Source organism: Camelus bactrianus, chromosome 20, assembly GCF_048773025.1.
Source record: "Camelus bactrianus isolate YW-2024 breed Bactrian camel chromosome 20, ASM4877302v1, whole genome shotgun sequence".
Classification (NCBI taxonomy): Eukaryota; Metazoa; Chordata; class Mammalia; order Artiodactyla; family Camelidae; genus Camelus; species Camelus bactrianus.
In genome coordinates, this window is record NC_133558.1 from 19,471,996 (window position 1) to 19,497,496 (window position 25,501).

Below are 25,501 nucleotides of genomic sequence, written 5' to 3' on the forward strand. Positions count from 1 at the left end.
TGTAGTTGACACAGAGAGGATTTGTGTATTTCTTTATGGTTTTTCATCTTTAGGATTATGCTTAGTGAATTATTTGTTCCACAATTGTAAAAATTCACGTAGCTTTTCATCTAGGAGGGGATGGTGAGGAGAGAAGGGTCCAAGGGTGAAGGGAAACAGAATTCACTGAATTTGGGAGTAAAACATAGGAGGAACAGTAGGTCAAGATTTCTAAGGTGGTTGAATTCTAAGGTGTACATCTTCTGCTTTATAATTTACAAGTATGTACAGGACCTGCAAGGCATTTGACATATATTGTGGCCAATAAATACTTTCTCCTGGGCTAATTGAAAGACTTACATGCCTGCCCATGTTTATCAGGTTAATGAAAACATCCAGAGTTCCAATGTAACATAGATAAGGATTAGTTCCAGTGATGGGCATTTTTGAACACTTATGACCTGATAGTGATAAACCATGGTTTGGTTAATGTCTATACACTGTAATTGTTAAAATACATATTAATTAAACTTTCTTGGGCATGTTGTGTTTTAAGGATACATCTAAGACCCACATAGACAAACCCATGCCTTCCACTGACTTTTTTAATATTTATCAACCAATGAGTCACAAAGTATCTTCTTGGGGAACAGACAATTTTAAGAGCATTCTGGATATGCACCATCCCATATGCTAGACTATCAGCATATGGTTATTTAAATAAAATAAATGAAATTAAAGGTGCTCAGCACAATAGTGATTTCTGAGGTGCCACATGTAGCTAGTGGCTACCACTGAGGAGAGCACAGATATAGATCAATTTCTCCATCACGGAACGTTCTGTTGGACAGGACTGCTCCCCATGCTTTGTGGGCCTCACATCAGATGCATTAGACCCACGTGAGATGAAAGGGCCAATGTTATTTCTCTGAGAAACTATTGCAGATTTCTGTCTGGGATATGAATACATATTAAGCTGGTGTATAACAAACCCAAAATAGGTTATGAGTGGGTCTGGTGCCTTCAGGCCCAGACTGTTTCCAGTTCCATAGTGGTGTTACCTGTCCCTCCATCTCCCTTCCCAGACTGAGGACTCTCTCTGTTATTCTTTTCCAGGGAGTGGGTTTTCTTCTAAGGGAGCCCAGGGGCAGAGCTTTCAGCTAAGTCTGGGGAGGCAGGGAGTTTCCAGCTCAGAGAGAGGGATTCTGGGACATGAACAAGAGGCAAAAGTGGGGACCGGCTGGGAGACTCTCCTTGGTTTATTCAGAACAGCAGTTCTCAAAGTGTGGTCTGTGAAACCCTTGAAGTCACTGAGACCCTTTCACAGGATCCGTCAGTTCAAAACTATTTTCATAGCATCACTGACACATTATTTGCCTTTACTCTATGTTGACATTTGCATTGAGGTAAAGTTTAGTAATAATGAAGACTTCTGGCAGCAAACTGCAATAGTAATTATTTTCCACCACAACTTACTTGCAGAAAAAAAAAAACAGGTTTGTTTTTAAATGTCCTTCTTGAAGCATTAAAAACTATCTGTCCTAAATCATCATCATTAAATTCACATTTTAAAAATACCTTATATGATGACGTGGGAAGCACACATAAAACAACACTTCTGCCACATTCTGAAGTCCTATGTCCCAGGGAAAATAATGCGTGTGAGCTGAGCTAGCCTCCTTTTTCCTGAAATACTATTTTTACTTGAAAGGATGAGTTGGGGGGTGGTTATAGCTCAGTGGTAGGATGCGTGCTTAGCATTCAGGAAGTCCTAGGTTCAAGTCCCATAAATAAAACCTAATTGCCTACCCCCACAAAAAATTAGAAATGAAACATGAAACTAAATAAATAAATATATCAGTAAAAAAAAAAAAAAAAGAATGAATGACAGAGAAACTATAATTATTTACACTTGGTCAGCTGTCATACACTTTCTCAAAAAGGAAGTGAGAAAGATTTTCTTCCTTCAGGAAAATAAACTGAGAGTTGCAACTGCCACCTAGAATTTTGGAAAACTTGTGATTCATCGCGTAAGCTTTCAGCTTCCCATTAGGTTAACTACTCTGTTGGCATCTGTGGTAATATGATCATATATGATGATTTTTTGATAATTTTGATTAAATACATAGACACTGGAAGATCTATATAACTCAGTGAAACAATGTATAGGCTAAAAAATATCGTTCATCAGTACAAGAGACATTCAGTGTGCAAGACAGGCCTATGGATTTTAATGTAACAGAATAGGAAATATACAATTATATTGTTTCAGGCCCACTTTGCAAATAACTTTTGAGAAACTACAACTTGTGTAGTTTTAGTTTTGTATCAAAGAGGAACATTCCACAATTATCTGAGGTTATTAAAAATACTACTCCTACATATGTGTGAGCCTCTTTATAGACTGCAATCAAAATAAGGGATTAAACGCAGAAGCAAACTTGAAAATCCAGTGGCCTTCTAATGAGACAGACGAGAAAGAGACCTGCAAAAATGTAAAAATGTAAAAAGCTCCACCTTCTCACTATCACGTTTATTCTGGGAAATTGTTATATTTTGTATTAAAGGGAAGGGGCTATTAATATTTACCTAAATTAATTTTTTAATAATTGAAGTGCTGTCAATTACAATGTGTCAATCTCGTGTACAGCACGATGTCCCAGTCTTGCATATACATGCATATATTCGTTTTCATGTTTTTTTTCCATTAAAGGTTATTACAATTTTTTTAATTTAACAGTATTACTCCTAGTATGGAAAATATAGATAGATAATATCCTTGAGGTGTTCCTAATTTGGAAGACTATATAGATATTCTGACCAAAAACTTTGAAAATCACTGAATTAGCCCCTGGGCCAGGACTCAGTGAGACTTGGTGACGAAGAGCTCTCGGTGCAGAAGGGGAGGGATCAGGGCAAAGTCCCAGGTTCCCGGGACGGAGTGGCTCTCGGGGGTCTCACCGAGGGCGAGGTCTGGGGCGAGAACGCTCGGTGCTGGGGGTTCCCCTTCTCCCCGGGCCTTCCAGCCTGGACACTCGTGACGCGGTCCCAGTCCTCACTCCATTTGGTGTCGGGTTTCTACAAAAGCCAATCGGTTCCCGGTTATAAAGTCCGCATGGACCAGTCCTCACTCTGCTTCTCGAAGACTCTGATGCGGATCTGGGGGTCCCGAGCCCTCCTCCTGCAGCTCTCGGGGGCCCTGGCCCTGACCGAGACCTGGGCGGGTGAGTGCGGGGTCGGGAGGGAACGGCTTCTGTGGGAGAGGAGCGAGGGGCCCGCCCCGGGGTAGCAAGCGCAGGACCCCCCGGAGAAAGTGCGACGTCTCCGCCCCCTGCCCAGACCCGTCACCCCACCTCCCGCCCGCCCTCTCCTCTCTCCCACCCCGAGGTCCTGGCTCTTTTTCGAACTGCCACCACTTTTCCGTCTAGCGAGCCCCTTCATCCAAGCCCCCCTGTAGCCCCTTCAACATCAGATCCTGGGACCCGCGCCCGGAGGAGGGTCGGGCAGGGCTTCACCCCCACCTCGCCCCCAGGTTCCCACTCCATGAGGTATTTCGAAACGGGGGTGTCCCGGCCTGGCCTCGGGGAGCCCTGGTACGTGGAAGTCGGCTACGTGGATGACACGCAGTTCGTGCGGTTCGATAGTGACGCCCCGAATCCGAGGATGGAGCCGCGGGCGCGGTGGGTGTAGCAGGAGGGGCCGGCGTATTGGGATCGGGAGACACGGAGAAGCAAGGAGAACGCACACATTTTTCCGTGAGCCTGAACACCCTGCGAGGCTGCTACAACCACAGCGAGGCCGGTGAGCGACGCGGGCCCGGGTCCAGCTCACGACCCCCCTCCCCAGGGACGGGCCGGGGTCCCCCGAGTCTCCGGGTTCGAAGGTCACCCCGACATTGCGGGGCCCGCCCGGCCCTCGACCCGGGAAGAGCCGGCGGGACTTTGACCCGGTTTCATTTTCAGTTTAGGTTTAATCACTGTGTGGGGCGGGGCGGGGTCAGGGTCTCACACCTACCAGAGGATGTACGGTGATGCAAGATTTGTTTACAACCTCCCCCCGTCCAACATTGTGACTTCAGATTCCCTGACTCCTCTTCTGCAAAGAGCGTCTGAAATTGTCTTGCCCTATTAGCATAATGTGAGGAGGTGGGGAGACTTGCCCACCCCTGCCCCCCACGGACTCCTCCTCGCACTGACTAGTATCTCCTCCCTGATGGACTCCCCTGTTCTAGCAGAGGCGCCTCTTACCAAGATAGTTGAAATGTCGAAGAGGGTACAGGGTCTGGGGTGGAAGTTGGGGTTGAGAGATGGAAAAAGATGACAATTTCAATTTGCCTGGCTATATTTGAACATTGCTATAGAGCAGTGACTCTTTGTGCCTCCCATTTCTCCCTTTTTAAATGTGTATGAAGATTATCCTGTGCCTGTCCCGCCTGTGGAGACAGATAATTCGTCTCTGTACTTCACAGGCCTTCAGTCCAGGAGGAACTGTACTTGAAGGGCTTCACTTACATAAATGCACGCCAGGAGCCTCAGCCAGACCTGGCCCTGATTTAGATGAGATTCTGGATTTTACCCTGATTCTGTAATAGAATGAGACTGGGATGGGAGGGAGTTTATTTTGCATGTGGGAGGAATGCGGATAATTAGTGTCTAGAAAATCAACTGTGATGGTTTTCAAATGTCCACATTCTGTTTGACACTCAAAAGTCAGAAACATTATCTTCTGTAGTGGCTGTGCTCTTTTGCACTCCTGCCAACAAGGAATGAGTGTTTCTGCCCTGATCTGAATGTTTGTGTTCCCTCAGAATTCGTATGTTGAAATCCTAATGCCCAATGTGATGGTATTAGGAGATGGGGCCTTCGGGAAGTACTTAAGTCTTGAGAGTGGGGACCTAATAAGTGGGATGGGTGCCGGCAATCCTGTTCCCAGTTCCTAAGGTGTGGGTTTTTTCCACACTGCCAAGCACTTCTCTGACACCAGCCGAGGGGCCTACAGTTCTATTCACTTCTGACACTATCTACTGTCTCTACCTGGAGATCACATCAGATCCCACAGGTTAAGGGTTTAGTCTCACAAGAATATCCCCCCTACTTCAGGTGCCAATCACAAATCAAGGTTGTCACTTATGCTTCAGATTGATCGGCTATAAATCAGTGGTTCCCAGGATGCCCTCCAGATTAATTTGCTAGAGTGACTCACAGAACACAGGAAAACAGTTTGCTTACTGTTTCCCAGTTTATTATAAGAGTATGATAAAGGATACAGGTGAGCATCCAGATGGAAGAGATGCATAGGTTGAAGTATATGGGAAAAGACACCACTCTCCCAGCACCTCCATGTGTTCACCAGCCTGAAAGCTCCAAACCCCATCCTTTTGGGGTTTTATGGAGGCTTCATTACATAGGCATCATTGATTCAGCCATTGGCCATTAGCAGTTATCTACCTCCAGCCCCTCTCCCCTCCACGGAAGTCATGGAGGTGGGACTGAAAGTAAAAACCCCCTAATCTCATGGTAGGTTCCTCCTGTGACCAGCCCTCATCCTTAGGGTAGCTGGGGCTTTCCAAAAGTCACCTCATTAACATAACGAAAGATACTTTTATCGCTTTCATCACTTAGGAAATTCCAAAGGTTTTAGTAACTCTGTGGCAGGAAAAGGAAGGAAGACCAAATAAATATTTCTTATTGTGAATCACAATATCATAGTGCCTTTAAAAAGAGGTTTCAGAGAGATCCCAAGCCCTTTGCATTGTGTGAGCACATAGCCAGGAAGTACCAGCCATGAGCCAGGAAGAAAGTCCTTACCCAGCCTTGCTGGTGCAGTGATCTTGGATGTCCAGCCTCCAGAACTATGAGCAGTAACTTCCTGTTTACAAACTACCCAGTTGGTGCTCTATTCTTACAGCAGCCCTAACAGACCTATAGTTCCTGTTGCTTCACATCCTCACCAGTACTTGGTATTACCAGTTTTTATTTTAATTATTCAAATAGATGTGTAATGGTATATTGCTTTTTATTTGTATTTCCCTAATTACATATGATATTGAGTATCTTTCTATATGCTTTTTCATGCACCATCTGTTTAGTGTCTTTAGTGAATTATCTGTTCATATTTTGCACATTTTTTAATTGACGTACAGTCAATTATGGTGTGTCAATTTCTGGTGTACAGCATAATGTCTCAGTCTTGCATATACATACATATATTCGTTTTCATAGATTCTGCACATTTTTAAATTATCCATTTTCTTATTGTTGAGTTTTAAGGGTTCTTTGTATATTCCAGATGCAAGTCTTCTATCAGATATTGCAAATATTTTCTCCAAGTCTGTGGCCTGAGCTCTTTTACTGATAAAACAACATACACCAATGACTAAATATAAGCATAGATTTGTATTTTACTAAAAAGACTAGTATTTTTCAGGGAAGAGAATAACTGGTTTCTGGGTAAATAACCTAGGCGACTGGGGGATAGCAGTTGGGGAGATGTGACGTGTGTGTGTGTTTGTGTCTGTGTGTGTGTGTTGCCTTCAGCATCATTTTAATTTTCTTGTGTGTGCATCAAAAAATGCTTTCAAAACTAAGTTACATTAAAATCCTTTAAACTCGTATTAGGATCCTTTATACCTGACAGATCATGTCCAAATCGTGTTAAAACTCGTATTCTGATCCTCTATTCTAGGACCAGTGTTTTTTTAAGGCTTTTTTTTAGAGCAGTATTAGCTTCACAACAAAATTGAGATTGAGAGGAAGACACAGAGATTTCCATTTACCCCCTGTCCCCCTCCTACATGCATAACCGCCCCATTTATCAACATCCCCCACAGAGTGGTACATTTGTTATAATGGGTAAACTTACACTGACACATCATAATGTCGACTGAAATAAATGCACAACCTAAAAATTGAGAGTTATGTTTTATTTGGCGGGAGGACTCAAGCCAGGATGACAGCCTCTCAGATCACTCTGAGAAACTGCCCCGAAGAGGTAGGGAGAAGCCAGGATATATAAGAGTTTTACAACAAAAACCAGGTAGTTGGAACATCAAAAATTACTTGTTGACTGAAGAAAACCAGACAGCTCAAGTTAAATAATTTAGCACTTTTCTATGTATGGGAGGGAGCAAACATTTGGGCTCATTGAAATCATTCCTTTGACAAGCAACTAGCTATCTAGGGCCAGTATCCTGTCCTTTCTTGTTCTGAGTCCCCCAGAGTGCTCCACTGTGGGTGGCTGCAGAGGCCGGGCTGCAGGCTTGTCTCCACTCAGGGGTTGGTGGCAGCAGCTGATGACTTGATGGCTCCAGCATTCTTTGTTTACTGATATGGTTTGCAGTATTTTTCATTCACAATAATCACTCAAAGTCCAAAGTTAGCTTGTTTACCTCTTGGTGGTGTACATTCTATGGGTTTGAACAAATGTATAATACACGTATCCATCATTATACTATACAGCTTTTCTTTACCGCCCTAAAAATCCTCTGTGCTCCTCCTATTCATTCCTCCCCTCTCCCTAACCTCTGGCAAAAACTGAACTCTACAGTCTCCATAGTTTTGCCTTTTCCAGAATGTCATATAGTTAGAATCGTACAGGACGTAGCCTTTTCAGATCGATTTCTTTTACTTAATAATAAGCATTTAAGTTTCCTCCATGTCTTTTCAAGGCTTCATAGCTCATTTCTTTTTAGCGCTGAAAGTATCCCATTGTCTAATATACCACAGTCTATTTATTCACCTACTGAAGGACATCTTGATTGCTTCCAGGTTCTGGCAGTTTTTAATAAAGCTGCTATAAACATCTGTGTGTAGGCTTTTGTGTGGATCTGGGTTTTCAACTCCTTTGGCGAAGTACCAAGGAGGGCAATTGCTGGATCGTATGGCAGGTTTTGTAACAAACCACCAAAATGTCTTCCAAAGAAGCTATACCATTTTGCATTCCCACCAGCAATGAGTAAGAATTCCTGTGGTCCACATCCTCACCAGCATTTGGTGTTGTCAGTTTTCTGAATTTTGGCCATTCTAATTAAGTGTTTAGTGGTATCTCATTGTTTTAATTCACGTTTCCCTGACGACTTAAGTTGTGGAGCTTCTTTTCATATGCTTGTTTGCCGCATCTGCATATTTTCTTTGTAAGGTGTCTGCTAAGGTCTTTTGCCCGTTTTTAATGGGTGTTTTATTGTCATTGAGTTTTGGGAATTCTTTGTGTATTTTTTTAATTGAAGTATAGTTGATTTACAATGTTGTATTTGTTTCTGGTATACAGCGAATACCACACATATATATATACACATACATACTCCTTTTCATATTATTTTTCACTATAGGCAATTACAAGGTATTGAATATAGTTCCCTGTGCTATACAGTAGGACCTTGTTGTTCATCTATTTTATATATAGTAGTTAGTATCTGCAAATCCCAAACACCCAATTTATCCCTCCTTCCCTTTCCCCTCTGGTAACCAGAAGTTTGTTTTCTATGTGAGTCTGTTTCTGTTTTGTAGATAAGTTCATTAGTGTCTTCTTTTTTTCTTTTTTTAGATTCCACATATAAGTGACATCACATGGTATTTTTGTTTCTTTTTCTGGCTTACTTCACTTAGTATTACAATCTCCAAGTCCATCCATTTTGAGGCATAAAGCATTATTCTTATAGCTGAATAGTAGTCTGTTGTATACATATACTACAACTTCTTTATTCAGTCATCTGTTGATGGACATTTAGGTTGCTTCCGTATCTTAGCTATGGTAAATAGTGCTGCTATGAACATTGGGGTGCATGTATCTTTTCAAATTAGAGTTTTCTCCAGATATATGCCAGACATATTAAGTGTTCCTCTATTCACAGATACCATCATTATATTGATAACAGCATTTAGATAAGTTACACTACCTTGCTTATATAAATCACAATTCAGGAAACATCCTTGAACACGTATTTTTCAGAACATGTGTGATTATCTTAGTATAAATTCTTTAAGGATTTAGTTATTTCTGCATCAAAATATAAGCACACATTTAAATTGTTGAGATGATTTGCAAAAGTGCCCTTTAGAAATTTTATACTACTTAGCTTTATTTCAAAGCTGAAAGAAAGCCTGTTTATTAAAATTTAATATAGTCATTAATCCTATTATTTTTCCTAAAATTTCTATACCTCAGGATAGTGATGAACAAAAGACTCTGGACTTTAGACACCTTCCTTTGAGTGGTTAAGAATGTCAGCTTTGTACATAAAAAGCAAACTATAGTCACCAAAGAGGAAAGGCAGACGGATGGATAAATTAGGAGTTTGGGATTAACAGATACACACTACCACATATAAAATAGATAAACAACAAGGACCTACTGTATAGCTCAAGGAACTGTATTCAATTTCTTGTAACAAGCTATAATGGAAAAGAATCTGAAAAATATATATATATATAATATGTATGTCTGTGTATAACTGAATCACTTTGCTATACACCTGAAACTAACATTGTAAGTCAACTACACTTCAATAAAAATAAAATTTTTTAAAAAGTCAGCTTTGTGCTTAGCACACTTAAAAATAATCTTATATAATCTTTCAGATTCATTAATATTTAGACCATGTCTAGGGAATCTAATATTCAATTATTAAATTAAATATTCTCTTTACTGTTTACTTTGTAACCCTATAATATTGTAAGAGTAAACACAAATTAATAAAGTTGGTAAGAAGAGAGGAAAAAAGAAATTTTGATTCCAGTTTTCAATCCTATCAAGCTTTATAACCAGTATATTTTCCCTGTACTGGCAAGATCCTCATTAATCACTTTCATCTTTGCCAAGCTGGTAGATTTTAATTTTTATTCCATTTCTTATTCCACATTCTCATTTTTGTTCACATTTGTTGCTAATTTATTTGTTTGACATTTAACCTATGTGTCAAAGAATTTACAAAAATAATTGCACATGTTAAAGGAGCAGCTTGGAGCAAGAGATGTGTAAATACAAGTGAGCAAGAGACAATATGACTGAGAACCACAAGAAACAGTAGGTAGTACAAAGAGGCTCCTAAAACTTCAACAGTGTAGATATGAAACATAGAAAATAAGACAACCTGGACTATTTTGCATAAACAGAAAAGTGACGAGCCTGAAAATGCCGTGATGGAGTAGCGAGGATCAGATTTACTCTCCTGACTTAAACAGCCACAAATTCAGATAAATATATGAAACCACGGTGTTCAGACCTTGGACATCAGGCACCACAAGAATTGTGACTTCTAAAAGAAGGGAAACAAAAGCAGTGAGGCCTGCAATTGTCCAGCTTCCTTCCTGAAGAGCGTTTCCAGGACACGGTGAGGGGAAGAGGGAGCTCTAATGGCCCCGTCATCTCACTGAGTTAAGGGGACAGAGCCGTGAATTGTGGAGGCCAGGCCTGCCAGAATGTGCAAAATGAAGGCTCATGGAGAGGAATGCAGAACAGAAAAAGCACTGCAAGTCTGCAGAGAGTTCCCCTCAAGTCTTTAGCTCATCAGTGCATGCACGTAGGGAAACTACCCAAGGACAGGGGGAAGAACAATCCAGAAGTATAACAGAGACAGTACATAGTGTTCCACAGGACTAGGAATAGTCCCCGTTCCCAGCCAGTCTGGAAAGCTTCATAATTTTCTGGGCATTGGATAGAATATTCAGAAAGATCTTTTGTCTGTTTTTGGGAATAATTATCCCTGGACTAAATACTTTTCAGTTTTACCTAGCAAATATTAAAAGTAAGGCCCAGAAAGATCAGTCTGTTTTTCAGTAACTTCATTTGTCCTAGAAATAAAAACTGAAAAAAAATTATGGAATGCAAATGTATCTGCCTTCTAACCGGGTAAAATCATAATCTCTGGCATCAAATTAAAAATAACCAGGTATACAAGATAATACAACTTGTAAGAAAGAGAAAAGCAATCAATCTAACCCAGAACTGACACACACAAATGTCAGAATTAGCAATGACATTAAAAGTTACCATAAATGTATTCCTTATGTTCAAAAATTTTTATCTAAGAGACATGAAATAAAAGACCACAAACTTCTAAAGATGAAAATGTCTAAGAAAAATGTACTGCATGTGTATTGGTAGATCAGTAGATTGTGTTGGATGTGTAATGGTAGATTTGATAGTGCAGAAGACAAGATCAGTGACCTTGAAGACATTAAAATAGAAACTTTCCAAAATTATATGAAGTAATCATTATTACTTCATATTAGATTATGTATTATTAGATGTGTAACATATGTTCAAGCAAGATTACCTATAATAGCCAAAAAATAGAAATGACCCAAATGTCCATGAACAGGTGAATGAATAAATAAAAGGTGATATATCCACACCATGCAATATTATTCGGCCATGGAAAGGAATGAAGTACAGATTCATGCTATAATGGGAATGAACTTTTATTTTAAAATATTTTGCTACGTGAAAGCAATCAATCACAAAAGACCATACACTGTATTATTCCATTTATTTGAAGGGTCCATAATAAGTAAATCTATACAGACAGAAAGTAGTGGTTGTCCAGGACTCAGGGAATGTTGGAGGGAAATGGGGGTGACTGCTTAGAAATAATGGATATGTGGTGGTGGAAATGTTCCCCAAAAATGTTTCTGGAGTGATGAGAATGTTCTAAAATTGATATGGTGATTATTGCACAGCTCTGTGAATGTAATTTAAAAAACATTGAGTTTAAATGGTTGAATATTATATGTGAGTTATATCTCAATAAACTGTTCTAACAAAAGTGATGGCTCACATTTAATGAAGTAAAGATGCCAGAACTGCCATGGTGATCATAAAGAGATCAAAAGGCTCAGAGAAGTGGGCATGCCAGTCTGAATCTACTCTAAAAACCGGAAAACACACAAGGTGACTATTTTGGAAGAAGCCAAGGGATACTCTGTTTATCAGGCAATAAGGAATGAGCAAGTAAGTGCCATATCAACCTCATTGTGTCTGTCCTTGGTAAGCTAGGGCTGACTCGAGGAGATTCCAGAACCTGGCTCCTGAGCATCAATGGGGATATTAGGATCCCAGAAAGCCAGAGGACAGGTGACAGCAAGGTAGAAGCAAAGTGTACAGAATTGCCAAAATAGCCAGCAATGTAAGAATTTAAGCCAGACAGTTCTGATTGCAAGGAATTTATGGAAATAGGTAATAGGCCATTGTACTCGTAGGGGCAAGATAGATGGGCAGCCTACAAGAGTGTTGCTTAACATTTTAACTGATAGATGAAGAACTGAGATTAATGGCTCCACTAGAAACTTCTGATTCCTTGACCAGTTTCCAGACCTGAGCCAGACTTTAGACCCAGGATCCATTAATTAAAGGAGCATCTATGTTCCCTGTTGAAGTTTCCCGCAACACTATGGCAAGTGTGTAAGTAGTAATCCCCCAAAGGAAGGAATCAATGGCCACTTATTCATACACTGAAGGAAGAAAATACCCAGATCTTTGCTAGATCTGTTAGACACAGGGTCCAATTAGATACTAATTATTGGGAGACCAAAGCACCATCATGGACTCCCATCAGAGGAGAGACATGGGAACCAGGAAATAATTTGTGTCCTATCTCAGGTCCACCCATATCTCAGTGGGTTCCCTGGGTCCACACATGCACTTAGTGATCATTTCCTCAGTTTCCAAATATGTAATTGGAATGGATGTGTTTAACCAGAATCCTCACATTATTTCTCTGACCTGGGGAGTAAAAGTCAGTAGTAAAATAGGCCAAGTGGAAGCCCATGAAATAGCCTTCTAACCTCAGACAGGGTAGAAAGTTAAAACAATATTGGGTGGGGGGGCGGATATAGGTCAGTGGTAGAGTGCATGCTTAGCATGCACAAGGTCCTGAGTTCAATCCCCAGTAACTCCAATAAAATAAAATTTTTAAAAAATGAATTACCTCTCCCCTCCCAAAGTAAATAACAATTTAAAAATTAATTAATTAATTTAAAAAAAACATCAAGGGTAATGAAAGCAATTAATATCACTTCAACTACATAAAGAATGCAGGGGTGGAGGGTGGTCTCAACATATTGAGTTAATTTGCCAGTCTGGTTCTTGCAAAAATTGGATGAATCACGGTAGGCAATAGTGTACTACCAGAAATTTAACTCAAATTAGCCTAATTGCAGTAGATATGCTGAATGTGATATATTTAATAGAGCAGATTTATACAGTTTCTGGTAAATGGTATAAGACTACTGAATACCTAAAAGGTATCTTTTCTTTTTTTTTCCATCGGAAGGAAGTACTTAGGTTTATTTATTTATTTATTTTTAGTGGGGGTACTAGGGTTTGAACCCAGGACCCCGTGCATGCTAAGCATGCACTCTACCACTGAGCTACACCCTCCCCTCCTAATAGGTATTAACTCAATTTAGTTGCATAAACAAATGACTCAGATCCTCATGTCATCTACCACTGTCCTGCCTTTATCTTTTCCTCAATTCCCACATATGACCTAATGGGGAGTTCCTATGACCAGCTGACATAAGAGGGGAAAACCTGAGCTTGGTTCACAAATCTGGTAGCTCTATGTTGGTATGAGCCAAAAATGGACCATTGTTGTGCTGCACCGTAGCCCCACTCAGGGATGATCAGAGACAGTGCTGAGGGACCTTCCTTCCAATGGTCAGAATGTCAGGTGGTGCTCCCACTCAACCACATCTTGTAGAGACAAAAGTAGCCTGAGGTAAGAATATGCACAAACTCAGGCAGTGACAGTGGCTTAACTGGGAGGGGCCTGGGAGGGACCTGGAAGGAGCAAGATTGGAAGATAGGGACAAGAATATCTGGGAAGAGGCGTGTGGTAGACACAAAGTGTTAGGATAATTGTTATCACATGGTAATGCCCATCAAAAAGTATCCACTATGCAAGAGACACTAACCAATCAAGTGCACAGGATGACAGCCAGTAGGCATTAGTCAGCCTCTGTCCTTGGCCACCCCAGTGCTTGCATGACAAGCTATGAAAGGACCATCCACGGTTGTAGAGAGGCATAGGTCTAACAGTATGGGCTCCCTTTCACCAAGGCTGATAAAGTTACAGCCACAAGTGAACATCTGATCTTCCAGCAATAAGGTTCTCACGGCTTCCATTCATTTCTTGCAAAATTTAAGAATCTTCCTCTCCTTTAATTAACCCACCAACCCCACCTCATGGCAAGAATTACAAAAATCAAATTCACATCTAGATTCCTATTTTCAGTAAGGAGTAAGAAGCTACAATTCAGTGCAACAAGAGGTTAAGACAGGGATGGAGATGGCCCTGCTCTGCCTCTGCTGGAACAGGAAAGTGGATCAGGGATGAGAACACAGGTCAGAGTGGCGAGGGGTCTTTGGGGGCAGGGATGGGTGGTCTCCCCACCTCCTCACATTATGCTAATGGGAACACAGACACTTAGATACCAGTTGCAGAAAGAGAAGTTGGAGATCTGAAGTCACAAAGGAGGGAGGTGGGGCATGAACAAATCTTGCATCATTCAGTCCCACACAAACCATTCTTTCTGACTGTGAAATAAAATAATCATGGACAAATTCAGGTCAATCACAGCAAGGGGTCAATTCTAAACAGCCCGTCATGTGCTCAAAATGTCCTACTCAAAGAATCGCCATAACATAGTGTGTCCCCTCTGCCTTGACCTCTCTCCCACTTTGGGCCATTTAGGGTCTCACTTTTAGGATCAGTGAGAGACCATCAGAGCCCAGAGCACTGTCACTGCCTGGGGGAGAAAAAAACAGGACCTGGCCAGAGCCCAGAGGGGATGTGGCTAAAGACGGACTCACTGGGTGGGTGAGCTTCCCCAGAGGCTCCCATCTGCACTATCCCAAGGATTTCAGGGCTCACCCTCTGCCTCCACTCCTGTTCCATACTTACAGCCTGAGCGTAGATCTTTCTTTTTCTTATGGAAAGATAGCCTCCTTTAAGAAGCCAGGGAGAAAGCAGGTCATGAGGCCGTAAAGAAACCCCCTAGTCTTGGACCCCAGGGAAGTCTCCAGAACTGTGACTGCAAACCCAGGGCAGGATCCAGAAACATGAAGAATGCAGGTGTGCAGGGACTGGACCAACCACCCCCTGGAGGTCTGTCCTCATTAGTGACTTTCCCTGACCTTTGACTGCTGAAGATCACATCCCCATCATCAGATCCACTGTGTTGATATTGCATTTTCACATGTGCCTTACAAAGAATAAGTGCAAGCAAAAGGCCCCAGACTTGTAAGCATATGCACTAGGTGGTGCTTCCCAGTAACAAGGCAGGCAAATTTCTACCTGGGCTTGAAACCCCACTAAGTGAGACAAGAAAACTCAGATCCCCCCCACCTTCCCTACCTGAGCACCTCTTCCTCCGGATCACAACTCCCGCCACCACAGCTCCAGTGACCACGAAGAGAACCAGGCCAAAAATGATGCCCATGATGGGCTGAGGAGGTGGCTCTGCAAAGAGAAGGGAAGGAGCCCTGACCTCAGGCTTGGGTCCTGGCCTTGCTGAAGGTCTCCAGAAGGGCTTCTGCTTTACCTGAGAAGCTCCACCCCCGTTTTCCCCCTCACCCCATCTCAGGCTGAGGGGCTCCTGAAGTCCCTCATGCTGCACATGGCATGTGTATCTCTGCTCCTCTCCAGGAGGCACCACCAAGGCCGCCCACTTCTGGAAGGTCCCGTCCCCCGCAGGCCTGGTCTCCACGAGCTCCGTGTCCTGGGCCTGGTCCTCCCCATCACGCTGCCAGGTCAGTGAGATCTCCGCAGGGTAGAAGCCCAGGGCCCAGCACCTCAGGGTGGCCTCACGGTCAGAGATGGGGTGGTGGGTCATGTGTGTCCTGGGAGGCTCTGTGGTAGACAAAGCAGGGAGGGCTCAGACAAGGGCTTGCTGAGGGGCATCAACTCCAAAGACCAAGACACCCATATCCCCTGATGGTCTGACTGCTAACCAGGAGGAGGCAGGAACTGTCTCCTATCAAGGGTAGAGGGACCCACACTAAGCTAAGCCAAGCCAGGTTCCAGACAGGGGTGTGGGAACTCAGTCTAACATTCTTCTTCAAAATAAGAGCCTCTTCAAACATGCTCCACCCTTTTATCAAGCCACTGGTCAGTGTTTCTAGACACACGCAGGAGTGTATCTAGTAAGAAAGTGCCAAAAGTGTAAAAAATCGCCAAGATTCTATGAAGTAGCTCTATGCCTTCCTGAGAGCAGTTTCCTAACCTAATAAGAATGGGTGGAGGGTGGGTATAGATCAGGGGTAGAATGTGTGTTTAGCATGAACAAGGTCCTGGGTTTAATCCCCAGTACCTCTATTTAAAATAAATAAATAAATCTAATTACTCGCCCTCCCCCCAAAAAATCCCAACCAACCAAACAACAACAAAACAAATAAAAGTCTCTTTAAAAAAAGAAAAAAAGAATGGGTGGGTCTGATGGCACTGCCCGGGAGACTCAAGATGGGAAGCTCCCAAATCCATACCTCTGGCTTATAGGGATGTCACCATCAGCGCATTGGCCCCGCCCATCCCACATAAATATGTTACCCCGTTGTGCTAGGTCAGTTCTGGGGTAGGCCCCCTCACCCACACTCTGAAGAGAGAATCGGCCCAAGCTGGGGATGGGGGAGGGCTGAGTGGGTGGGCTGCGGGAGGTCATTACCAGTGCGGTTCAAGCTCTCCCCTCCAAATTTCAAGTATCTCCTCAGCCACAGGACACACTCCTTCTCCAAGTAGTTCTTGTCTCTCTCTATGAAGTTCCCACTGGCCTCCCATTTTTGTTTGGTGTATTGAGCAATGAATGTGGCTGCGGTGTATTGCAGAGAGTCCGTATCCAGGCTCAAGTAGTCGTCACCATCATAGCCATACTGCCAGTGCCCTGTGGTCCTGCCGTCCTCATGGAGCTCACAGCCGTAGGCGAACTGGAGGGTGTGGGGACCTGCTCACACCAAGGATCAAACAGTGTCAGTTAGGCAGAGCGGGCCTCCAAGGCCTCTCCCATCCATGGTTCCAGCTCCCTCCACTAACACTTCCCATTTTTTCTCTTCTCCTTAGAGGACATTCACATTCTGTAGACAAACTAGCTTTGTCCTGATACCGATGTCTTTAACTTGCTATCAGCTCTGCAGTGGGGAATGGTCTATGGTTAGTTCTAAGTATTAAAAGAGCCTTGGATGGGGACTTACAGATTTGGGCTTTGCCATGAACTGTGTAATTTGGGCCAGTTATTCAACCTCCACAGATCTACATTTATCTTGAGTAAATGGAGGCTTAGATTATGAACTTACAGGTCTCTTCTGTGCTCAGAGTCTCAGATTCTAAGTGCAAGTTCCTGAAAACAGAATCACACTACACAGCATTAACGCAAGAGGGCACAAAGTGCTGAGTGCAGTTTTCCCTGAGTGCTATGGGCTGAATTCTATCCCTCCAATATTCAGATGTTGAAGCCCTCATCTTCAATGTAACTATATTTGGAGATTTTAGGAGGTAATTAAGGTTAAATGAGGTCACGAGAGTGGAGCCCCAATCCAACAGGGATTAGGGAGAAAGGGAGATCTCACTTACTCCATGTGCATTTACCAAGGAAAACAAGAATGTGGCTGACTGCAAGCCAGGAAGGGAGCCCTCACCAGAAAGTGACCCTGCTGAACCTTAATCTTGGACTTACCAGCCTCTAGAACTGTCAGAAAAGAAACTTCTGTTACTTAAACCATGCAGTGTCTGGTGTTTTGTTATGGCAGCCCAACAGACTAATAAACCATGAGGTACTAGAGGATGCAAATAACATCAACAAGCTCAAACTTCTGAAAAATTTCTCATATGAATTTCAAAGTCAAATATGACTAACCCGGAGATCACTCCAGCCTGGATTCATCACACCCTCCCCTTGGTTCCCACAGTCTCCCAGCTCAAGCTCCTAGTCCGACACTTACATACTCTACCAAACTTAATTGTGTATCATCACTCTCTTATGCTGTGAGCCCTTAGAAGGCAGGGACTACATCAGTGCCTGTAACATACTATCCAGCAAACCCTTGTCAAAATCATGCTCCTAGAAAGATCAACGGGCAAAAGCTGAGCAACCTCAGTGTTCAGCTTCAACTGTACCTCTCACTGATTTTGGCCTTCAAGGCCCTTTACAGGCTTGTTTCAACAGGGCTAAACTCTCAAGAGCCATTACCTAGAAATGATTAAACTTCAGTCTATCCCCTGAACTCACTCTGCTGAATCCCACCCCATACCTTGCTGCACCCTAATTTCCTACCACTTACAACACCTTTTATTTTCTTTGTAGACCTAAGTCAGACGCCTCCATCAGGGTCTATTTAAAGTTCCACCTCATTCATGAAACTCTGACCACTGGGGTGTCTTGCCTAGAAACCGCAGTCAACCATTTCTCTGCTTCTCACTTGGTATTTAAGGAGGTTCTTGTCTTTGACATCGCTGGGTATGCATCAAAGGGTCAGTAAAGTTTTCACAGACATATGAGTACCTTCCCATATTAATTGTAAGCTCTTTGAAGACAAACACCAGGTTATATGTTTCTGGTTGCCCACCTCCAGCACCCAAAAGACATATACTAAGCATATATCCATGACCTAGTAAATCTACTTAATTAATCTGTGTATTAATTATTAATTAATATCAAACAGACTCTACATCATTGTGACCAGACTAGCCAGCTTTCCTTCTCCAGTGATAACTTGTACACATTCTCCTGCTGCAGCCTGACCCATGGGAATTCTTGTCAAGAGGGTCTTTCACCCCTGAGGCTTGGGGTGAAGTGCTGAGCACTGCTTCCCCCTGCTTCTCCCAGGCACCTACCTGCTTGCTTTTGTGGGAGTGCTGTGTTCAGACCATCCTCCATGGTTTTGTTGTAATATTGCTGCAAATTCCTCAGATTTAAGTGGAAAATCTTCATCCGACTGTTGAAGATCTTAGTCTCATCATCAAAGTAACTTGGCTCTTCCGTCAACCACTGAACACAAGATTTTGCCTTCATTTCCTTACTGTCATAGCGAATGAAGGGCTGGTCGTCCACAAAGCCCAAAGCAGTAAATGCAGGTTTTCCTAGAACTGGCTCAGACATAGCCGAGTAGAAATACTGCAGAGAGTGTGATCCTGAGGTAAGAACAAGAGACAGTGGATCAGAGCAAGTTCCAGTATTTATTGAGTGAGGATCTAAAGAATGAGTATGTGTGTGTGTGTCCAATAGGAGACACAAGGCACACAACATCAAACAGTGAAAGGACAATTACAACCTATCTCATAAGTGAATTCAAATCCCACACAGAGTACGCACTGAGAGAATTTGAAGAAATAAGTATCTATACAGACACATATGTATAAATACATAAATATATATGTACATACATATAAATATATATGCATATATATTTACATATATACAGAGTAAGAGGTTTTAGCTCATGTAATTCTTGAGGGCTGGCAAGTCTAAAATCTAGGGGAAGATTCAGTGTTGCAGCTGTGCCCAAAGGTAGTCTGGAGGCAGAGTTCCCTCTTCCTCAGGAGACCTCAGTCTTCCTCTTAAGGCCTTCAACTGATTAGACAAGGTCCACCCACATTATCATCTAGGGTAATCCACTTTATTCAAAGTCTACTGATTTAAATGTTAATCTCAATTAAAAAATAACTTCATAGCAAAATCTAAACTGGTGTTTGACCAACTATCTAGATGCCATCACCTAGCCTAGCTGACACATAAGATTGACTATCACAACTGGATAGAGAAGTAGTGGTATATTTATACAATGGAATACTACTCAGCCATATAAAAGAAAATAATGCCATTTTCAGCAACATGGATGGACCTGAAGATAGTTATTCTAAGTGAAGTAAACCAGAAAGAGAAAAACACCATATGATAACACTTATATCTGGCACCTAAAAAAAAAAAAAAAAGACACAACTGAACTTATTTACAAAACAGAAACAGACTCACATAGAAAACAAATTTATGGCTACTGGAGGGGAAAGGGGGTGAGAAGGGATAAATTGGGAGTTCAAGATTTGCAGATAATAACTACTATATATAAAATAGGTTAAAAAAGTTTCTACTGTATATCACAGGGAACTATGTTCAATATCTTGTAGTAACCTATAATGAAAATGAATATGAAAAGGAGTATATGTATGTATATGTATGATTGAAACATTATGCTGCATAACAGAAATTGATGCAACATTGCAAACTGACTATAATTCAGTAAAAAAAAAAAAAAAAAAAAAAGGTAAAAGCCCTTGAGAGGAAATAAAAAAGATTGACCATTACAAGTACTTAGCACAAATATATAATTATATAGTACATATATTATATATATATACACACAATATGTATATAAGAGAGAAGTGTACAATCCATGTACCTTAGAAAGGTACTAGGAATATAAATGCATGTCTAGCAGATATAAAATATAGACAACACAAATGTCCCATTATAATATCCAAGAGAGAACCATTGTTAACTATTTGTTCTATATTTCCCCTTTTTCCCCCCCATTCATACATTAGTAAAGATGGATGGAAGGGATGTTTGAAATAAATGTTTCTTCCAATTCAGATTGTTCTATAACTTTTATTTTTTATTTACCATGTGGATATATTTTCATGGCCATATAGGTAGACATTTTTTTTTTAATGACAAGTGTGGTATTTCACTGTAGGTACATAGCTTATTTCATTTAACTATTTCAGTACTTTTTTCCCAATAATTCACTGATATACATAATGCCTCAAAAGTATTCTTGTACTTATTTCTCTGTATACTAGGGAAAGTGTTCTAGGAATTTCTAATTTAAGTGGAAATGTTGAACCAAAGATTATGAATAGTTTGAATATTAACAGGTAGTACCAGACAAAACATTGTAAAATGACTATAACTCAATAAAAAAATTTTTTTAATAAATAAATAAATAAATAAATAAAAACAGGTAGTACCAAAGTGCTTCACAAAAACGTCATCAGCTCATACCCACATCAACAGGAGAGACTGAAATATATCCAGTTTTTTGTTTGTTTGTTTGGGCTTCACTCAATAGATTATTTAGTAAGTAAATTTCACTCAATAGATTATTTTAAAAGTCAACAAAAATTTGGGAGGGCCTTTTCTTCAGAATTAAAGTGTGATTTTTTTTTTTTTAGGTACAGTTGCTTCACAATATTGTGTTAGTTTCAGGTGTACAGCACAGTGATTCACTATTTTTGCAGATTATATTCCGTAACAGGTTATTACAAGACAATAGCTATAATTCCCTATGCTATACAGTAAATTCTTGCCGCTAATCTACTTTATATATAGTAGTTAGTATCTGTTAATCTCATACTCCTTATTTGTCCTTCCCCGCTTCCCTCTCCTATTTGGTAATCTCAAATTTTATTTCTATGTCTGTGAGTCTGTTTCTGTCTTGTATATACACTCATTTGTGTTATTTTTTTAGATTCCACATTAAGTGATGTCATATAGCATTTGTCTTCTCTGTCTGTCTTATTTCACTAAGCATAATATTTTCTAGGTCCATCCATGTTGCTGCAAATGGCAGTTGAAATATATATAGGTTTTGGGGGGTTTTTTAATGGAGGTACTGGGGATAGAACCCAGAACCTCATGCATGCTAAGCCTGCACTCTACCACTAGTACCTTCTCCCCTGAAATATAGTTTTAATTTATTTCTGTTATAGAGAGACAATATAATTTCATGTTTATGGCCAACTGAATTTATTCTTCTGTAAATTACTTATTCATATCACTTACATGCTAGTAACAGCATTGCTTTTCTTTTTTAAGAAGACCCTCTCCACTTCTACCCTTGACGTGGGATCCTCATTTGATAAACAAGTCCCTCTCACTGTGAACTGTGACTTTGACCACACCAGATCTAAACCGCTGAGTCAAGTCAAGAAGTCCCTCCTGAGAACCCAGGCAGTGGATATGCAAACCAGGGGTCCCTCCGTCTGTTCTCTGCCCACCCCAACCATGGTGCTGCACTTGAAAAGGGGCTATGCTGGGAGCAAGGCCGTTAGATCTTTAGAGACACTGAATTCCAGGGAATGACTGTGGTGAGGGAGAAAAAAAACAAGAGCAAAAGAAAGATGCTAAATACAAACTTCCTTCTTCTCTATTCTCTCTAAGGCTTTCATATCCTGGGCAACTTAATCCATTCAGGCAGACAGAAAATGTACAAATATGGAAATGTTCACATCAAACTCCCATTAACCATCCTCACCAGACCAGTTAGGTTTGCAGAGAAATTAATTCTGTTTCCTGAAAATTATCTTTGTGTTGGAGCATTTCCTCTATAGTCTTTTATTTCCTTGTTTTATTTTAATTCTTTTAATAACTGTATGAAGTAGATATTTAAACTCCATGTTAGACGTCAGAAAACTGAGGCTTTAATTAGAACCCATCTCTTTTTCTCTCTTGCTCATAAATAGGTGAGACTTTAAAAAAAAAAAAAAAAGGTGTAGTGTGATCTGTGTATCATCCTCACTTCTCGGGGAAAACCAGCAGCACATTCATGCTGCCAGATATGAATGTCAAGACTTTGTTTTATTAGTTATCAGGAAACATTTTGCTCAGCAATTAAAGCCATGAGCCTGGCCTCCCATCTGGCTTTCTTGCTGCACCTCTAGACTCAACAACAGCTGCTGTCCAACTGTGCTAGGAGATCTCGAGGCTGGGGACAATGGTTGCCATCAGTCTGCATAAGGGAAAATGTAAAAATAGAAGCTGGGAATTGGGGGAAACTTTTCATAGTTAACGGATGGGATTTTCCCCAATGAGTCTTTTTTTTTTTTTTTTTTTTTTTTTTAACTGTGACTTCCAGTTTTACTAACTGCTTCTAACATGATTTTCTTTTTGGATGAGTCATATTTTAACAAGTATATCAGTGAAGCACTTCTTCCATCTGAATGTAAGATGACTGTGTGGACGTGTTATCTTTTTCAGCTCTAACTGTCATTAACCAAGGATCAAAATGAACTTAAATTTAGAAAGAGACCAACACTGGATAAAGAGGTTGTGGTATATTTATACAATGGAATACTACTCTGCCATAAAAAGAATAAAATAATGCCTTTGCAGCAACATGGATGGACTTAGAGACCATCATTCTAAGTGAAGTAAGCCAGAAAGAGGAAGAAAAAATACCATATGATATAACTCATGTGTGGAATCTAAAAAAAAAAAAAAAGCACCCTATTAACTCATCTACAAAACAGAAACAGACTCGCAGACTTAGTAAACAATCTTATGGGGAAAGGGGGTGGGAGGGGATAAATTTGGGAGTTTGAGATTTACAAATGTTACTCACTATATATAAAAAAAGACTTTAAAAAAGGTTTCTTCTGTATAGCACAGGGAACTATGTTCAATATCTTGTAATTATCTTTAATGAAAAAAATGTGAAAATGAATATATGTATGTATATGCATTACTGGGACACTGTGCTGTACACCAGAGATTGACACATTGTAATTGACTGTACTTCAGTTTAAAAAAAATTTTTGAATTAGGGACAAAAAGAACCAGACCAACAAATGACTATATCACAAACTGTTAAAGAATAATTTTCAAAAATAATTAAGCATAATCGGTCACATTGCTCTCAATTGAATATTATATTTAATTTTGTAAGGGCAAAAATATTTTTATATTTTTAATAAATAAAAAACAGTGTTTAAAATATCTTATTTTATCTCATCTTTTTGGATTTCTGTCTTTGTAAATATTTTATAATGTGCATAATGTATTGGTACAGTGGAACATCTATATATTTTATAAATAAATACACACTTTAAACTGTAAAGAAAGATGATTTAAAACCTTGGAAACCATCGACCCCAGACTTTTGATCTGGCTATGGCTTTGCCCTTCTATGTATTCAACAAGCCTCTCTTTTCTAAGTGGCTTTTACAAAACATCTAGTTTGAGCACAGCAGGAGGACAGGAACTCAAGACTTCCGACCTCGGTCGGAGATCTGCAGGCTTTCTTTTTGTTCGCACTATATGTCCTTCTTTGACGGAGTCTGCGCAATAGTAAGCCTGCACCAAGATTCTGGAAAGCCACCCCTTGAGCTTAGATGCGCTCTGAAGTTCCATTTTGGAGTCTTCTCTGTCGGTTTGGGTTTCCCCTGCAACTCCTCGCCGCCCGCCGCCCCCAGTTCCCCACTCACGGGCGCGGGTCTCCGGCAGGAGGCTCAGGAAGAGGTACAAGAGAGCAAGGGCCCACAGCATGCCGTCGGCTGTTACCGATTGGCCCCGGGACCCCCGGGCACAACCGGGACCGGGGACCCAGAACCAGGAGAGCCAGCTCCACTTCTGCTCTTTACAGAAGAGAGGAGGGGCCTTAGAAGAAACCGAAAGACCGAGCAGAAAAGCGTTGGGGCGGGGAACTAGAGCACCATCTGTGTGTCGGAGATAAACGCTCCATAAACGCTGTTTGGAAAAGGCCCACTGGAGTTGGTTTCCGGTGAATTAGAATTAGATAACGCTCCGGCTGCCGCACAGCCAGTGCCACACCAAGCCAGCCAGTGGCCCCGGTCTGGTCCAGAAGGACCTACCCCCTTACTCGGCTTATGATCCTGGGTGGGTCTCTCAGTTTAGGAGGCCTGGTTTCTTCCTTACCCAAATGCGAACAATGTTAATCTGTAACATGGAAAACCACAGAGAAGTTAAAAACCAAAACAAAACATTTCGTATTTAGGAGGAAAACCGGCATAAATACACAAAAATAAGGAGGTTTAATGTTCTGATTTGGGGTGATTTTTTTTCCCCTCCAACTCCCAAGTTTTATGGAATGCACTGCCTTCCACTGATTAAAATGTCCAATTAATCAGTCATATTGGTAATCACTGCACAGAATATACATATATCAAATCACTACGCTGTACACCTTTAATATAATGTTATATGTCAATTTTATCTGAAAAACTGGGGAGAAAATAAAATGTCCAATTTGAAGTACAGCAGAGTCGGGGGAGGGTATAGTTCAGTGGTAGAGTGTGTGCTTAGCATACATACATGAGGTCCTGGGTTCAATCCCCAGTCAGGCCCCCACCCCCACCCCGCCAAAAAAAAAAAATCATCAGGGGAATGAGGAACTTGGGAGGGAAGTGAAAGAACCGTTGGGTCAGTTGGGTCACGGGTCACAGAGTCACAGCGGGGCGGGGCGGGGGAAGCTCTTCTCCCTGGTTCCAGGTTCAAGGGAGCCAGGTTCAGACCCCCAAAGTGAATGCTGGGGATGGGGAAGGATAGTGTAGCTTGGGACGAGGAAGCAGAGCCAAGAAAAAGATTATAAAAAATGAAAACAAAAGACATCCTGTTTCCATCTCCTTTTGGCTTCTCTTTTGCTCACATCTGGGTGGTTGAAAGTGTACCCTGACAGGAGCAGGCCAGCATGGCTGGCTCATTTTGGCCTGCTCTGTGGAGAAACCAGGGAAGGAAAAACACCAGGAGGAAAGGCAAATGAAGCAGAACCGTCTCTGAAGAATCTTGATCACAGATGCAAA

At 41.3% G+C, this 25,501-nt stretch overlaps 2 protein-coding genes across 4 annotated transcripts; one reads left to right on the plus strand and one right to left on the minus strand.

Annotated features, from left to right (window-relative positions):
* Positions 1 to 1,206: 1,206 nt before the first annotated feature.
* On the minus strand, positions 1,207 to 24,422 carry LOC105074084 (BOLA class I histocompatibility antigen, alpha chain BL3-6). Of its 2 annotated transcripts, XM_074348340.1 has the most exons (7): positions 24,167 to 24,422; positions 18,800 to 19,096; positions 16,638 to 16,913; positions 15,551 to 15,826; positions 15,332 to 15,436; positions 2,941 to 3,057; positions 1,207 to 2,464 (listed from the first exon to the last, which is right to left on the minus strand). In XM_074348340.1, the coding sequence occupies exons 1-6, from the start codon at positions 24,225 to 24,227 to the stop codon at positions 3,035 to 3,037; spliced, it is 1,038 nt and encodes a 345-aa protein (XP_074204441.1). In that variant the 5' UTR covers positions 24,228 to 24,422; the 3' UTR covers positions 1,207 to 2,464; positions 2,941 to 3,034. The 2 variants fall into 2 exon arrangements, with proteins under 2 accessions (XP_074204441.1, XP_010959847.2); XM_010961545.3 differs by lacking the exons at positions 1,207 to 2,464; positions 2,941 to 3,057 and adding an exon at positions 6,887 to 7,384 and having other exon boundaries at positions 24,167 to 24,417.
* Positions 3,048 to 6,886, plus strand: LOC105074083 (BOLA class I histocompatibility antigen, alpha chain BL3-6). 2 transcript variants are annotated; one of them, XR_012501030.1, is made up of 3 exons: positions 3,048 to 3,203; positions 3,512 to 3,780; positions 4,448 to 6,886. XR_012501030.1 is itself a non-coding variant. In XM_010961544.3 (2 exons), exons 1-2 carry the CDS (start codon positions 3,095 to 3,097, stop codon positions 3,667 to 3,669), a joined length of 267 nt encoding a protein of 88 aa, XP_010959846.2. In that variant the 5' UTR covers positions 3,048 to 3,094; the 3' UTR covers positions 3,670 to 6,886. The 2 variants fall into 2 exon arrangements, 1 of the variants encoding a protein (XP_010959846.2); XM_010961544.3 differs by having other exon boundaries at positions 3,512 to 6,886.
* Positions 24,423 to 25,501: the final 1,079 nt, after the last annotated feature.

What these genes read in the sequence shown, in the direction of transcription:
- LOC105074083 (XM_010961544.3), top strand. Translation starts at nt 3,095, where the DNA reads ATGGACCAGTCCTCACTCTGCTTCTCGAAGACTCTGATGCGGATCTGG. An exon ending in CCTGACCGAGACCTGGGCGG is followed by an intron (nt 3,204 to 3,511) that starts GTGAGTGCGGGG and finishes CCTCGCCCCCAG; the next exon opens with GTTCCCACTCCATGAGGTAT.
- LOC105074084 (XM_010961545.3), bottom strand. Translation starts at nt 24,227, where the DNA reads ATGCTGTGGGCCCTTGCTCTCTTGTACCTCTTCCTGAGCCTCCTGCCG. An exon ending in GGAGAGCTTGAACCGCACTG is followed by an intron (nt 15,827 to 16,637) that starts GTAATGACCTCC and finishes TGTCTACCACAG; the next exon opens with AGCCTCCCAGGACACACATG. An exon ending in CCGGAGGAAGAGGTGCTCAG is followed by an intron (nt 7,385 to 15,331) that starts GTAGGGAAGGTG and finishes TCAAACCCATAG; the next exon opens with AATGTACACCACCAAGAGGT.